Here is a 16,423-nt window from a genome sequence, read left to right as displayed (position 1 = left end):
GTTGTGAGTGTTTGATTCTGCTAAGTGACATTCAGTGGTAGTGGTGGTGGGGGTTGATCCATGGCTCTTGATTAATGTGATCCTTGAGAACATTTCCAGGCCAACTCCCACGCAAGGCTGCATCCCCTGCCCAGCACTGGGGTGTGCAGAAGTAGGAGCAGCAGCAGAACTTGCATCCCCAGCTGGGGCAAGCAGGTAGTCAGAGGCTCTCTGGAACCATTACCCTGTGGTTGATTCCTGTTTGGCTTGTAGACTAGAAAGCTTAGGCATACCTGGAATATATGTGTAAATGTATCAGTTCCTAAAGAACAGCCTGCTAAAAGTGCTAGTACTTTTAAGATATTAAAGCGTAATAGTAGATTCCAATAAACTGCAACACTATGAAACACTTAGCAACCAAAACAAACATTGCTGCTACAGTGTGCCCAGAGCCAGTGAAGAATACCTAAATGTTACAATTAAAAAGCAAAGTAGCATGGAAAGAAATGCTTTTACTTACAAACTAGTATTAATAATTCTTATTAAAAAAAATGGTATTTTTACTTTTAAAATTTAAATGTGAGAGGAAATTAGTTACTAGGACTGTAGAAACACATGCAGAGCTCTTGTGCTGAGTCATGCTGCCTGTTAAACAAGGTGGGACTTTCAGACTTTACCCTATAAATATAATGAGGTTTGACCTAAAAGCGAAGCAGGAGATTTTACAGTGAGAAACCCTTGAGAGAACCCTCTTCATGAGAAATTTGTCTGAAATTTATGGGGTTTTCCTATTTAAATGAAATGAAAAACCAAAACCCCAAAAGAGGATGACACTAGACAGCATGCAGACAAACACTGTCAAAATTCAGAGGAGCTCTCTTCGCTTATCACAGAATCACAGAATGGGCCAGGTTGGAAGGGATCACAGTGGGTCACCTGGTCCAAGCTCCCTGCTCAGGCAGGGTCATCCTAGAGCACATGGCACAGGATTGTGTCCAGATAGTTCTTGAATATCCCCTGTGAGGGAGACTCGATAACCTCTCTGGGCAATTTGCTCCAGTGTGTGGTCAATCACACAGTAAAAAAGTTCTTCCTCATGTTCAGGTGGAACTTCCTGTGCATCAGTTTCTGCCTGTTGCTTCTTGTCCTATCACTTGGCACCACAAGAAGAGCCTAGGTCTGTCCTCTTGGCACCTTCCCTTCAGATACTCATAGACATTGATGAGGTCCCTTCTCAGTCATCTCTTCTCAAGGCTGAACAGGCCCAACTCCCTCAGCCTTTCCTCATAAGAGAGATGCTCCAGTCCCTTAATCATCTTTGTGGCCCTCAGCTAGACCCACTTAAGTAGCTCAATGTATCTCTTGTACAGAGGAGCCCAGAACTGGATACAGAACTCCAGGTGCGGCCTCACTAGGGCTGAGGAGAGGGGCAGGATCACCTCCCTTGACCTGCTGGCAATGTTCTTCCTTTATACTGAAAATGTATACTATTCTGTTTGAAAAATCAATTCATTAAAAAAAAAACAACCAAACACAAAACTGTAAGGGTAAAAATATCTTGGCATGAATGAGATGAATATATTAGGGGAGCTTCTGTGATGTTCAAACTTTCATAAGAATATTAAACCTTTTCTTAAAACAAAGCACTATTAATTCTTAAAAATATTATGAACATATTCTTTTCACATTTTACCCTGCTACATAAAAGCCTAAAATGGTGTCTATTTCGAAAGTTATGTTTTCAACCAGTCTAAAGTCAGGCTAGTCTAACATAGCATACTAACAGTCAACTCATTTCGTCAGCATGTTAGAATACATTTCCAGTACAGTTCTTGTTTGTCTGTATTTGAATATACAGTCGGGTAGGTTGGGTTTTTTTTAATCTGCCTTAAAATGGTCCTTGATGATGTCACCAAATTTCCCTAAAATAATATAAAAATTTCTATGGCAGACCTGTTACTTTTTGGCCTATTTAACCTGATTTTGCCTGTGGAAGAACCCCATTGTTTGATTACAAACTCAGTATGTTTGACTGCACACACCTGGAGATCTGATGAATCTCACAAATGAGCTGACTTGTAATGTTCTACCCAACAAACTTCCCTCTGTAAGATGCTAAGAAAATACATTACAGTGTCAGAAGATCAGAGGAATAACCCAGTTCAATAACCCTATGGACATCTTTATGCAATGCTTTCCTGCTGCAACACAGTCTTTTGCTCACTATATTCTTCAGAGCTTTATTCTATTCCCATTAGCTGGAGAATCACAGAATATTACGAGTTGGAAGGGACCCACAAGGATCATCAAGTCCAGCTCTTAAGCAAATGGCCCATACTGGGATTGAACCTTCAACCTTGGTATTAATAGCACCCTGCTCTAACCAACAGAGCTTATTTCAGGGTCAGAATTACCCACATGTTCTTCCAAAAACAGATATCACCAGTGAGGCCAACCACAGAATAATATAGTGTTATAGTCTTTTAAAACAGAAGTAGAAACTATTTTTACCCTAAAATTAGGAATGCCAGGTTTCTATTGTTTTTATACAGAATGTTACGCTTAATGACTCGATCATCATGTTTACAGTGCACCTACCTTTTTGTCTGTGTACTTATATATTCATGAGTACATGGTATTTGCATCTATACTTACACATATGCATGAACGTAAGAATACACACGGGTATCCCTGTCATGTATGAATAAAGTGTAAGTACACTTCTGTGATTACTGTATATAACACTAAAAGAGCAAATCAGTTGTACCTACAATAACCTCACATTTATACCCTGCTTTACCATCAACTAACTAGGCATCTATCTTACAAGCAACACTAGAATTAACGTTACTGTTCTGAAATGAAGACTCCACTGAGCAATAGCATGAAAGCTCTCTTCATCCATTCTCAATCTAACATTGACATCTTTGTCTATATTTAGGGATTTGCGTATTTGGTTAATATTACAACAACCTTCAGCATTTTCTTGGCCTATATTCAGCTGTTCATCCAATTACTTATTCTGCTCTGCGTGGTCAAACAGATACCACAAAGCTGCAGCTCAGAAGGAGTCAGAACACAAATGGTACAGCTCGATTCTGTGAAGATACTGTCTGTGTGATGTAGCATCAGAGTTTATATTATAAATAAATAATAAGACTGGTCTACTCACAGTGTCAAATAAAATCTTGGCATGTTAATGAAAATAAAGAGGATGTAAATATGTCTGTGGGATGCATACACTTCCATAAAGTACATTTTTACATCAAGACAGATTCTCTATCTCATCTCTACTAGGATTTTAATTAAAGTTTTGATCTTGAAGTTGATGATCAGGTTAATCATATATATCTTTTCTTGGATTTGATGCTGATCACCGATAAAGAGTTAAAAATGCTTCAACTCCCATGTATCGAGTTGCTCTCTTGGTGGAGAAATACACTATCCTTCACTGAAAATAAGGTCACCTAAGAGCCAGGAAAGGTGTTAACACACATCTACAGACAAATCATTTAATATTTGACATTGTTAACTGTCTCTTGTGCACAAAAATTAAGGTAGAGGATCCACAGCTCTGCCCTGTTTACTGCTAATGATATCTTTTCTGGGAGTGCTAAATGCATGTGGTAATACTACCATCTGTCATTTCTTCCCCAAAAGAAGTAAAGCCAAAACCAGGTAGAAGGTGGCATATTGAAGTCCAAGAAGCAGATTTTTTTTTTTACAGACAGGCCTTGCTTCTCTCCCTAGCTGTCTCCAAGCACCATTTATCTATTATCAAGGGAAAAAAACTTGGCTGTAGACTGAAATTCTCTGACATACTGATCCCAAACAGCAGTCAAACTGTAAGTCAAAACAGACAGGTATTATTCCTGTTACCACTGTATGTGACTTAACGACGGAGGACCATATTGTTCTATCTCAAGAAGAAACAAGCAGTAATGAATGCACAGGGAAAAGCAGTATGGTAGCATAAGGGGAAAAACAAACATATGATGATTTATAAGGCATGTAAAAATGGTGGTTTGGAACACAGGAATGGTGCCACCTTGTAAAGTATGATATTACTCTGACATACATCAGCAAGAGATAGTTCCACAGTTTGTTTTACTTCCTAGGATTCTTTTAATTTGAAAGAAAAAGAAACAACTTTTTAATTTATTTGGTTTTTTTTTCCCCCAGGCACCAGTTCTTTCAAATACATCTAGCACCTGAAAAATTACACCAGGTCTCACTCACGCTCATCATCTGAGATGCTACAAGTCAGATTTGGTTTTCCTCTCTATGTTAAAAAAGGGCAGATGCCTAAAACAGAGCGTAGCCAGCAATGTGGCATTTCAATTGTATCTACCATTCCTACACCATTTGGAAAATCACAGTGTTATTGGAAGCACAGCAGCCTATACATGTGCCTTCTCTTTTAAGTCTTTTAATAAATTGCTACTGAGATATGAAATAAAATATACAGAAACCCATACTGCCAGCTGGTACTATCAGAGAGACAGTCATGAACATTTTATAGATCCAAAGCACAGTGCCCTCTGAGAGTTCTTCTGTACAATATATGTCAACATACACCAAGGGAGTGGAAATGCATACATGTTCCTGAGCATCCCCCCCAACTTACAAAAGCACCTTATAGCACTTCATTTCTGAAAAAACACAGGCAGCCTGGGGTTGTAATTGCTGGCTTTCCTATACCATCATTCAAACATGTACCAACTCCAAGCCTGTGTTGAGCAGGCAGTCTTTTTGCCACCTTTGGCATGAGATCCAAATTCCTGCTGCAACCCATCCTGGTTCAGAGAATGAAAACCCACTGGCTTGGGGCCTCTGGAGTTGCTCATTCCCAGGCAGAGCTCAGAAGCAGCTTGGTACTGGCTGAGAGGTAAGGAGGAGAACCTGAAGCTATTTGGGTTACTACCATAAAAGATTCTACCAACAAAGTATGTGTTGGTAGACCAATAGGAACATTACCTTGTATGGTTTGTGTTTTGTCTCTCATTAGCTGTATAGGAGGAATGTAAACAGGCTTCTCAAACTGATGTCAAAGTGGATTAAACCAGAAGACCTCTCTGTAAAGCCCTGTGTGAGGAGAATGATTTGGATTTCAAATCAGAGCCTTTTTTGTTGTTGACCCCCTAGATCTGCTACAAGCTCACTTGCAAACAATGTACTTTTAAATATATAGAAAAAAAATATCTTTTTTTAAACCCAGTTAAAATATATAGGGGTTTTTTTGTTAGAATGGACAAGGGTTATATCTGGGATAGCAAAAAGACAAAAAGAAGTCTGCGTGACTTCTGCTTTTTGTCGATGGATGGGCCATTTTGACTAATAAGTTGGTTTGAAGTCTTGCCTGGCTCTAGTATACTCATCATAAAATATTTCTGTCTATAGCTCAACTTGTGTTAAACCATTGATAGGCTATGAATGAATCCCTTTTTGCTGTGCATAACAGTGTGCTACCTCAGTTATCTTGCCTGTGGACTTCTTTCTTCAGCATACCCTCTGTGTTTTTCAAGGGCTATTTTTTATAAGCAAAAAAACTTTTTGTGTAGAAGAGGAACTTCTTCCATTTAACCCAAGTTTTTTCCTTTGTCTGGCTTTATGTTGTTGGTACCACCAAGCATACTTTTCTGTTTGCATTCTGGATATTCCTCTGCTTCTCTCCTAGTGACCAGGCTGCTGTCCACAAAAACATGCAGGAAAGGAGTAGAAGCATTTTTGTATCCCACTGTTTAAAAAAATTACAAAACCACTTGTAAAACAATCTCTATTTTGACAAGTACCCCTAAGACTGTTGATATATTTTAGTTCTTATCACATCCAGTTTAGTCCCATAATTATGGGTGAGCAACTGCACACATCAACCTGTATGTCCACAAGTCAATGTAATAATAGCATGGACTGTGGTTAGGCCTCTGATAATTTAATATGAATTCTTTAAAATATGTCATGTGTTTATGTATGTGCTTAGTATCTCCTGGAGTATCAGTTCACTTTCTAATTATACATAAGTTGTGCAAAGAGCTTCTATTCCTTGCTGAATAATTTTGACTGTCATCAATTTTGTGATCACAAAGAACGAGTTCATTATTTAATGATATACTGAAGCAGTCAAGGCTTGACGGTCTGTGTAAGCATGATTGACTTAAAATAACCAAGGCAACCCAGTTTCTAAGTACATTCTCCTATTCTTTTTATGCTCCCTTTTCATGTCACCACTGCTCATAGTCTTTTGTCTTGGTTTTATTTTCTTCTCTCCCTCCAATGAAGTGTAAGACTTTTAGTATCTCTCCAATCAACAGAAACGCAGTGTCCTTAGCCACCTCATTTACTATGTATTAGTGTGGGGCTCATCATGTAATCAAGCCATTTAATTACCTGTCACAAGTCCAACTACTGTATGTAAGCAGACTGCCTTGCTCAACCAAGAAAATATTGGATGCAGGCATCGATTTTATTAAAGTGCTTCAGTTCAGCTCATAATAACTGAACAGTAAGACCTTTATGCTACGGTTCCAAACAAATTGAATTTAAACTCTCCAAAAGCGTAAGGTCCACACAGTACAAACCCCTATGGAGTGTTCCAGTGCTTCCAGGACGTGCAAGAAAAAAGCAAAGGAGGAAGTCACAACTAAGCAAATGGTACTGCAAGCTCTAAAAGTGCAAACTACGTAATTACTTCTGCAGAAAAGAGGAGACGAGCTATTCAGTACCAAGGTTAGTAACGGGGTTTTTTGCTGTGCTGGTGGCCTTTCACAATGCTTCCACACCCTACTTCTCATGCATATCCATATTATGCTGAAGCCTGAATAGTTGGGCTTGATTTCAGCCAATTTAGCTGGTGTTCTTGTTCTTACCAGAACATCCTGCTGCAATTATGATCTCAGCACTCTTATCTGATGTTCTCAGGCTCATCATGGCTGCCCTGCTCAGCCTCCAGCCCGTGTAGCCCTTCCTCCTGCACAGCAGCAAACAGGAGGGCTGAAGCCAACTTTCTGCCATATGAGTACTCCTCTGCTCTGCAGCTCAGTTGGGGTCTTTATTGATCACAAAAACTCAAGGCCTTTGCCCATCTCCCATTTTAAAATCCATCCAACTGACTCTGCGATATGGCTAGCATTGCAATGGGTTGTGCCTTTCCTTCTGATTCAGGATGAAATGGGCCACCTGCTACTAAAAAAGACCTTTCCATTTCCTGCTCTAACCTGGTTACCACCTAGAGGTCCTGAGTTTTAATGATAAGCCATGCAATTTGCTAGATCTGAGACATTTGGCTATTTTTCCATTGTGAAATCCAGAAAGATCAAACTGGACCCATCCTAGATACTTATAAAGTCACCCTTTTTGATGATGGCTGCTTTATGGGACCTAGAGCTGTTAGGTGAATTATTCTGCTGTTTCTTCTGTCTAAACAATGACAGATTACACACAGAAATGTAAATAATTATTTGCATTCCTTCCAAAAATAAATTAATTAAATATTTAAACTAGTACAAAACATAGCTTTAATGCATAGGATCTAAGCATGTCTTTTTGGAAAAATATGACACTATTCAATAATGTAATTGAGCATTTCCCTGGGTTTTGTGTTTTTTTTTTAAATATATGCTACAAAAGTATTGAGCCTTTGATTCCAAGCATACTACTACTGGTATATTGGATTTTACAAGCAACTTCTTTAGCCTGCTGTTCTCTTAAAAATTGTGGGTCAGACAGAGCAATTCCATTAGCATGTACTCAGGAAAGTAGTCTCAATGGGACCTTTTCAGTAACAAGAAGTCCCTGAAATTTGAAGTCAGAATACTTTTTGTGCACAGGTGAAATAAAGATAACAGTAGCCAGTACGTGTATGAACTGTGGTAGTGTCTATGCCATAAAGCCTTGCTATTATGGTGACAAAGGTCACAGAGATTTAAGAAACGCCAAATCCCATAGTCTTGATGAACTATCTGAATCATCATAATCTCTGCCATAGATGCTGCCGTGCTCACGTATGCTTTTGTCACTTCAATGGACACTGCTTAGGAAAGGTGTTGCCATTCTGCCATAGTTCTAGCAGTGACATTCTGAAGAATAGATGAGCCTTTAGAGTTCAAAGCATTTAATACCTGAAAAGTCAGTAAACCTTATCTAACCAAAATTACTTGGTTTTCAAAAATATGAGAGCAACTGGAACAGAATCTGTACTACATGAAAATGACAAGTTCCCAGTTGTTCCCCCTCTTGCAAATTATGCACATTAAGTTATAGAGACAGGAATTAAAATTATTTTTATATATTAGGTGCGCTTCATCAAGCAAAATCTTTTAACGACTTCACAATAAAATAGCTGTGTGAATAACTGCAATAACGTATACCTGATTTATTGTAGGTGTTTCTTTGATTTTGCCCCAATAAGCATGATAAGTAAAGAATGTTCTCTTTCATGTAGTCAGATGTTCTAGTAGGCAGCAACTGCAGCTATTGAGTTTGCTGCTGTTGCACATGATGTTAAAACTCATGCAGAACTACAAAGAATATTCTTTAACAAATCTGGCAGTTCACCATTTCTCTCTCTAGAGTTCAAACCAATCCCAAATTTATGGTTACTGACAGGCCACAGATTGAAACATGCAAAGATTATCTGACTTGCTCCAGGTACTGCTGCAAGTCAATGTCAAGGCTGAGAGCTTGCTGCACTCCTTGCTGCACTCTACTACCTTTTCCAGTACCTGCTAATTCAAATTCCCATGAATTTTAGACCTGGGGGAATTTTCATTCTTTTAATTTTTTTTTTTTCTCTAACTTAGGGTGCCCAATGTATTTTGCATGGTGAATAAAAATTATACAGTGGATTCAGAAAATCTAATGATGGGAAGGGATTTAATACATGTAATCTTAGTACTCTTGCTCCTTATGGTATACCAAGAAACTCTTTTCTCCACTAAAGTGAAAGCCACAGCTGAAAAAGAATAATGAAAACATGTCATAAGTCAGTTCTTCTGTAATAGTAAATAATGCACATCCTCTTAATTTTTATTTAATTGAGAAAACATACTTTATTCATTACATTTGCAGTTGTGCCTGTCCACTTTCTACATTTGAGCAGCACTCATTTGAGGGGGAAGACACGAGTCAATCACAGGAGTATTCTGAAGACTAGCATTTTTGTTATGCCCAAGATCAAAAAGACCATATTGTTGTATGTGCCTGGCTTTGTTATAGAAGGTGGCTTGCCTTTGTTCTTGTGCAAACTTGCTCAAAATAGAACCAGTGTTATGAAAGCCTTGTGCTGCAAATGCATAGAACCAGAAAAAAGTTTGTTATCATTTGCATAATAAGCAATTAAACGGAAATGTTAGGATACAAATTGCATAAAAATTAGGATATCTGACTCGCAGGAATGTCTTAAAAGGCCAGCTTTGAGAGCACTGTATTGAGTTTTAACTCATTTTATCTACCACTTTGCTATTTTAAATAATTTTTAAAGTTACATTTCTGAAGCAAGACGAGTTTTCTGATTACAATTTCACAGAGCAATGAAACATGGTAGTCCATAAACCATTGCCACTTTTGCCTGGCTTAGAAATAACTTGATAAAAATCTGCTGCTTTATCCCACTCTGCCCCCCTGCTAAACAGATTCCTTCCAACTATTTCCTAATGGATAGGCCTCTGTGCAGATTTTTTTCTGGCAACATTTTTTCCATCACTGGAAAACAAACACATTTAGGTAAGGCATATAAAAAAGCTTTCTTTCTCGGATGGTCTTTGTTTTTAAGATTGCTCCTGCACATTATGAAATCTGAATTCTACTTGATAAAAATCCTCACTGTTGATCCTGTAATGCTAAGATACAAATCTACAACAATCCCCGAAACAAAGGACAGACTGCACATTTTTAGGTGGGGTCATAAGTTCTCCTCGTCTTTGTGCTGGCTGCGTCTCCGAGGTAGCTCTCCTTCAGATGTCAAGTCCCTGCAAAATGCAGGATCTCGGCTTCACGGTCCTTCATTTCTGCCTTCCTCCTGCTTGCTCTGAACTCCGCCTTGTATTTGAAGTATCCTTCATATATTTCTATGTAAAGGTATATATTATGCCTTCCGATCTCTCACCCTAAGATGCTATTTAACCCTCTCCTCTGGGCTAAACCTGTAGGCTCCTCTGCCACCTCCACCACACGCACATCTCTAGCCCCAAGGGCGGGGGGATCCAAGGACTCGGCGCCCAGCTACCCACGGGCACTACAGCCACCTCCTTCAGAATTAGATCATCTTACGCTGATTAAGAGAGTTCAAGACCAGCACAGCTTGACAGCCAGGTCTGCATAAACAAGCTGAGGGAATTTTTAATAGCCCGTCGGAAAGCCGGCTTGCCGGGACCCGGGGCGGGGGCCCAAAACACCCCGGAGTCGTTCACGGCGCTGACCGGGGGCTCGGCGGAGGAGGTCTTGGCTTCAGACCCAAAGAGGATCCCTCATCTGCCGTGGTATTTCGCTCGGGTGTCCCCGCTCCCCGGCCAGATTACTTCCTCCCCACTTATCACCCTGGGGATCGGAGGGAGGGAGGGGGAGGCTTTCCGTGCGCAGCCCGGCGCAGGTGACAGGAGGGAAGTCGAAGGGCAGCGCGGGTCCCTGACCCACATAGCGCCCGGGGCACTGCCCGCCCAAGGAATTACGCTGCAGCTCTGCAGCCCCCGGCCGAGCCCGGAGCCGTCCCCTCATTACTGTCCCCCATCCCCAAGATGTCCGCTGCTGCTGCTGCCGCCGGCGGGAGCGCAGCCACGGCCCCGGCCGCGCCTGCCCGGGGCCGGAGAGGTCGGCCCGCTCCCCGCATCCCGCCCCTCCCGCCGCCGCCTGCTCTTGAGTTACCTGTTTTGATGACCCGCGTAGCCTTTTTTTCCCCCCTCCTCTCTGCAATGAAAATCCGCGGCCGGTCACTCGCTCCCCCCCCTCCCTCGCCTCGCCGCTGCTCTCCCTCCTCCTCCTCCTCCTCCTCCTTCTCCTTCTTTTCCTCCTCCTCCTCCTCTTCAGCGGGAGCCGGTGTCAGTCAGTCACATCAGCTGCCCGGGCAGGCAGGGAGAGCAATGCCCTGCAACTTCCGGGAGTGCCAAATAAAGACAAGTCCAGAAGGGGAGAGAGACGGTGGCAGAGATGGAGAAAGAAAGCAAAAAGTGGGTGGAGTGTGAAAACGGAGAGAGAGAGAGAGAGAGAGGTGTCTCACGGCGGCGGCTGGGAGTCTGGGGAAATGGCAGTGGTGGAGCATCATGCAAGGAGCAGGGGAGAGCGCTGGTACCCAGGGCAGGGGCACCCACGGCTGCTGGCATGGTGGCCCTGCTTGCCCATCGGGCACAGCTTGGGAGAGTGGGAAGTGAGCATCCCACACCACACTGGCCCAGTCGACGCTGGGAAGGAGAGCTAGGCCCGTGTGGAAACCATCAGACTCCTCACCTCACATGGCAGGGGAGGGTGAGGACAGCCTCGTGTACACCAGGATGTTGCCTACTCCGAGCCAGACTAACTGTGCCAGCCTGACTACTGCTGTAGCTGGGCTGCTGCCTTCATTCAATATGGCCATGAAATCAGGACTTCTCCTAGCAGGCAAACCTTCATGCCTAGGCCTCGTTTGTCAGACCCTGTGGGCTTCATACCAGTCGGTACCCCTGGCCAATGGGGAGCACACATGTTTTGCACTTGTGCAGTGCTTGTCACCACACGGTCCCAAGGGACATCTGATCATCCTCCTGAAATCTGCTTCACCTCCTCATATCAAATGAGCTGGCTTTCTGCACGGAAGTCTTGGGAGAAGACCATGAATCCACAGCCTCTAAAGGAACAGTTTGTTCTTGAATGGAAGAAGAATTCATTAGTTAGTGATAATAAAAAAGCCCACATACATTTTTCGAGTCAACCATGTGGCTGCACAAAAATTGGTAGCACATTTCCCTATCAAATATATGGTTCGTTTTAGAAGACTTTGTGTTTCATATCTGGTGGTTTGACAACACCACTATAAAATATGGAACATAAGGATTTGTTTTAATTGTGCGGCAGTTAAATGTGGGCTGAGGAAAGTCATATTTTAACAAGAATGCCATAGTTAACAGGAGATCACAGACCTCACATGCCTAAAGTCAGCATTAAGCAAAAGCAAGCAGACTCCAAGGATCTGTCTGGCATTCAAACTTACTAGTGTAGACAATGTAATTGGCATTGAAAATTGCAAAAGAATTACAGGCGCAGTTTCCTGTACGCAGTGAAATGAACTGCTTCTCCTTGGCATGTATAAACAGCCAGATGAAATCAACAGAACAGCACAAGTTTTAAACCAGAGGGTCTTGTCAAAACTTCCAACAGGGAAAAGGTAGTATGGAATTGAAAACCTGACTGAAAAAATGCACAGAGCATAGACACTACTTAAGAGAAGCAAGAAACAAGCCCAGAAGATTTCATTCTGGAAAAAAAAACCCTAAAGTCTTAAGAAATGGCAAATCTAGTACGCTTAGATTAAAGCCCAAATTCCATATTCCTTACAACTCAGAAGAAAAAAAATCCCAACACCTGTGCAGTGTCAGCATGATAGGCTGAAAGTTTAGGATGATAAATGCAGTAGACTTTCTGTAGAATATCAATTTAATTTGAAAAAATGTAATGTAGTTAAGTGAGGAAAAGTTTTATAAGCTCTTAGTGTAAGAGCTCAGTCAAGCACTCCACATCATCCTTTTACATAATAGGCTTGTGGAAAAGAAGGAGAAACTACTGGGTATTTCCTTTCCATGGAAAGTCCTATGAGGCTACCAAACCAGCAGATGCCCCACATGTCTAAAACATGTCTGTAATCCATCTTCTCTCTTGTATTCTAGCCCTTTCTTCACAAAAACAAGTGAGTTCTTTTTTCTTGTCCCCAGGAGAATTTTGGCAAACTTGAAAGGCTAAGACTAAGGTAAAGGAAACAAAAAGAACTAATAAATTTAGTCAGAAGGAAAAAAGGGGAGATTCAGTAATTGTAAAGCAATCTTATAATATGGAGGAAACCCAGTGGCAAGCAAAGATATAAGATGTAGTGCCTGAAAACGCACTGAAGAAAGCCTTGCAGTTTCTATAATAAAGAAAGGTAATCTGAAAGGCCAGTTCTAGAAGTTCTAGAAAGAACTTTGTAGTTATTGCTGAGCAACATCCCCCAAAAAGAAGAAACAAACGAGAGATATACAAATTTTGGACTTTGTAAAATATTTTATGTGCAAAAATATGGACTAGATGATATGCTATTGTTTCATCCCATCAAGGAAAAAGGCTTGAACAGCAATAAAGAATAAGTTTTGGAAGTGACATTGGAATTGGCATCAAGTGAAACACTGAGCAAGGAATGACTGGAAGATCAGACTTTGGGGCTGAGCATTTTGCCCTCAGTCTAACAACACATTCATGTATTGGCTTAGATTTATATGCAGAAAGTGCATTGATGCCAGTAATTGCACCATTAAAAGTTAAAGGTTTTTATCTGTATACTTTTTCTAGTGGGGACAGGGTCACCAACTTCAGGATTGAAACACTGAAAAAACCCTTAAAATTCTAATTTATGCTCTAGTCCTCCTGAAATTGTGAGAAGCTCTTCTTAAGCAAGAGGTGCAGTAATAGCCCTCTTGCAGGGGGCTACATTAAAATGAAGCCTAGTGTGTTGCATTTAATATAACTTTATGATTTTTTTTTTTCATTTTACTTACTGACTTTGCTGCTGCAAACAACCTGTTCCAAGGCTGGCATGTTTTATTCCCTTTTATAGAAGAGTGTATTTCTAAAGCTGTGCAGTGATCCCAAAGTAGAGATCAGAGGCTGTAGAGATAGGCTATCAAAATCTCTATAGAGTGACAACATTGTAACCTACTTAGAAGAAAATACTCTGGTGCATCTTTTATTTGCATACATGTTTTTTTTCACAGGTAAAAACTTGAAAATTTTAATTCTTAGTTTCCTAGTCTGTGTTGAAAATGGACTTCCAATGTATATGACTGTAAAATTTCCCTATTGAAGAAAGTTGCATCTTAATGTTTCATAGACGAGTCTGGAGAAAACCACAAATATTTTTGCTCATTTCCTTGATTTCATTAAGTCTGTCTTTGCTGGGGACAATGCAGAAAATATTAATATGAATTAAAATTGCAGAAGCAGTTACTAATGTGAAAATAAATTGGAATATCGTGAAAATCTTGTTGTGTGACTTGCTACATCTGCTTAAATAATATTGGAGTGCATTCGGGACATGTCAAGATGCTTTTTGCGTACCAAATCTGCTGTTTAGTCTACAGAATTTGAAAAACAGCATATAGCTAATTAACAAAATGCATCTGTGAAGAGCACTTTGTGGGTATCTTGTACAGATCAAGTGTCAAAACACACAGGGAAAAAAAAAGGGAAGACTATGCCAAAGAAGTGGACTATTTTTCCTCTTTCAAGCTAGTGTGAAATAAGGCTGAATCTGTCATCATTCAAACTGATCACCTGTAAAATATTCAGGCAGATTCAATTTACATTTAATTTCAAAGATGTCACTCTACTGCTTTTTTATCTCTTCTCTGTATTCTCTTCTCTTTTATGCAGTAAGATCTGGGGGTGTGGACTCTCATAATTGTATATTAATTAGTTGTATGCTTCTTTTTAGGCATGGCAACATAAAAAGTTAAGTAATAAGCACGTGCTTATCATTAAGCATGTGAGTAATGGCATCCCTGTGTAGCAGAACACTTAAGCATTCCCGTTGTATTTAAGGAGCTTGTCGCATAGGGATGGAATTACTCACTTGTTTATAATTCAGGATATGTTTAAGGGTTTTGCTGGGTACAAGGGGAAATCATTCTGATCTCACAAATACTAATCTTTGTGACTACTTTTACTAATGTTAGTTTTCTGGTTTAATTCAGTTCTGAAGATGTTTTGGGAAAGCCACTCAGTGAATACTGGGCCTAAGTTCTGCTATGTATTTACATGGCACTATCTATTGATTATCATGGAATACAGGCTTATGTTGTATTTTAGCTAAATATCCTGTTTTGTACAGTACTGCATTTTGATATGGATTTCAAGTGGAGTTTTGTGTTTTTCATTTAATTATAGGCAGAAATTTGTGAGGAACTTTCATTGAGGATGATTTGACTGAGAGAGCAAGGAAAGCAAATTTTCCAAGTGTGTGAGTGTAGAGTTATTGTGCCACCTTAAACTACTCTTTTGCTGTGTATGAAACCTATGGAAGCAGTAGTCAAAAGGAATGACAAAGTCTTACTCATTGGTCTATGTTAGTTTTCCTGTTTTAGAATCTTTAGCATTCCTGGCACCGTTTTCACCTTTCTTTCAATCGAGGCTGCAGGGGTCCTTTAAGAGAAACTGGCAGTGTTCTCTAATTATGCACCGGTACAGCTAAACAATGTGAGGTACTGCTTCCAGCTTAGTAGTTGAGTACACAGTTCTGCTTTGACAGAGTTTCAGGACAGCTTTACCATGATGCTAGGTCACTGTTCCAGCTCCAGATGTGAGCTGTGAAGCATCTTAGTAGGATAATTGCAGCTGGTTAAATGTCCATGCTCTCGACCTTATTGTCGGTGCCTTGTAACCCATCTGTGTCTGAGGAAAATGCAAGTGTACCCAAATACTGTCAAAAGTCAAAACCAACTAAAAGTGTTTTGAGGTCTTCTTCATACCACAGCTTCTTTGATTCATTCAAAATGTTCTGCCATCCTTAGCACCAGCTCCAGTCACTTTCAGAATGTGTGAATGGGTCAGACATGGAAGTCTGGTGTTTTAATCTGTGTTTTCTTGTGGCTGCAGTTTTCTGTTATTAGATGACATTCTTCTCCTTGTTGTCTGCTGCTATGTTTCTTTCATCACTATGTGTATGGTGGCATCACTGTCATGATCAGAGCTTGTCAAGACTTGCTGTGTCTACATCATCAGTAAAATGCATCAGTTCTCTCCATGTACTACTTGCAGTTAAAATCCCTTATTTAGTTGCCGAGGACGTTCTGCCACGGCTTCTTTTTTTCCCAGTAAATCCAGGTTGCAATTTTTTTTCATTTCCTAGAGATAGAAAGCATAGAGCCAGTTCTAAACTTCTTCCTGGGAAGACTTACAGATGATTCCCTGAGATCAATATCCTTGTTGCACAGGAAAGCCCAGACAGCTGGTGCAGCAGAAGTATGGAAAAATCCAGACAAACAGAAAATTAGATTTTTTTCCCTAAAAAACTGGGGATATTTGATTCTTTTAGATAATAAATTAAAGGTTTACTATGCAAACCACTGGGCTAGAAACTTTTTTTTTCCTAAATAATTACAGAATCATCTGATTCTAGGAAATGGTGCTATAAAGAAACCACCAAATTGTGCAAAAGTTGTGGTAAAAATCACATTAATTGATAACTTGGTAACAAATTTTTTACAGAGAGAACACTTCTTAGGACATAATAAAA

General features: G+C 40.3%; 1 protein-coding gene across 4 annotated transcripts in view; it reads right to left on the bottom strand.

Moving 5' to 3' along the window:
• CAP2 (cyclase associated actin cytoskeleton regulatory protein 2) overlaps positions 1-10,954 on the bottom strand; it is a 69,859-nt gene extending 58,905 nt beyond the window's left edge. Inside the window, exons 1-2 of one of the 4 annotated variants that reach the window (XM_027676146.1) lie at positions 10,837-10,854; positions 4,957-5,064 (exon numbers count right to left, since the gene is read on the bottom strand). Coding sequence is in view for 1 of the 4 variants with exons in the window: in XM_027676148.1 (XP_027531949.1) it covers positions 578-596 (19 nt within the window). In the remaining 3 variants the exon portion in view is untranslated. Of the gene's footprint in view, positions 1-577; positions 599-4,956; positions 5,065-10,836 lie in introns of those variants that run through there. The other 3 variants (XM_027676144.1, XM_027676148.1, XM_027676147.1) reach the window with 3 other exon arrangements.
• Positions 10,955-16,423: the final 5,469 nt, after the last annotated feature.

The sequence above is a fragment of the Neopelma chrysocephalum genome, unplaced genomic scaffold (assembly GCF_003984885.1).
Source record: "Neopelma chrysocephalum unplaced genomic scaffold, ASM398488v2 Primary Assembly neopelma1_26b, whole genome shotgun sequence".
In the NCBI taxonomy this organism is placed as follows: domain Eukaryota; kingdom Metazoa; phylum Chordata; class Aves; order Passeriformes; family Pipridae; genus Neopelma; species Neopelma chrysocephalum.
The sequence above is the reverse complement of the archived record's forward strand: the minus strand, read 5'-3'. Positions and strand labels throughout refer to the sequence as shown.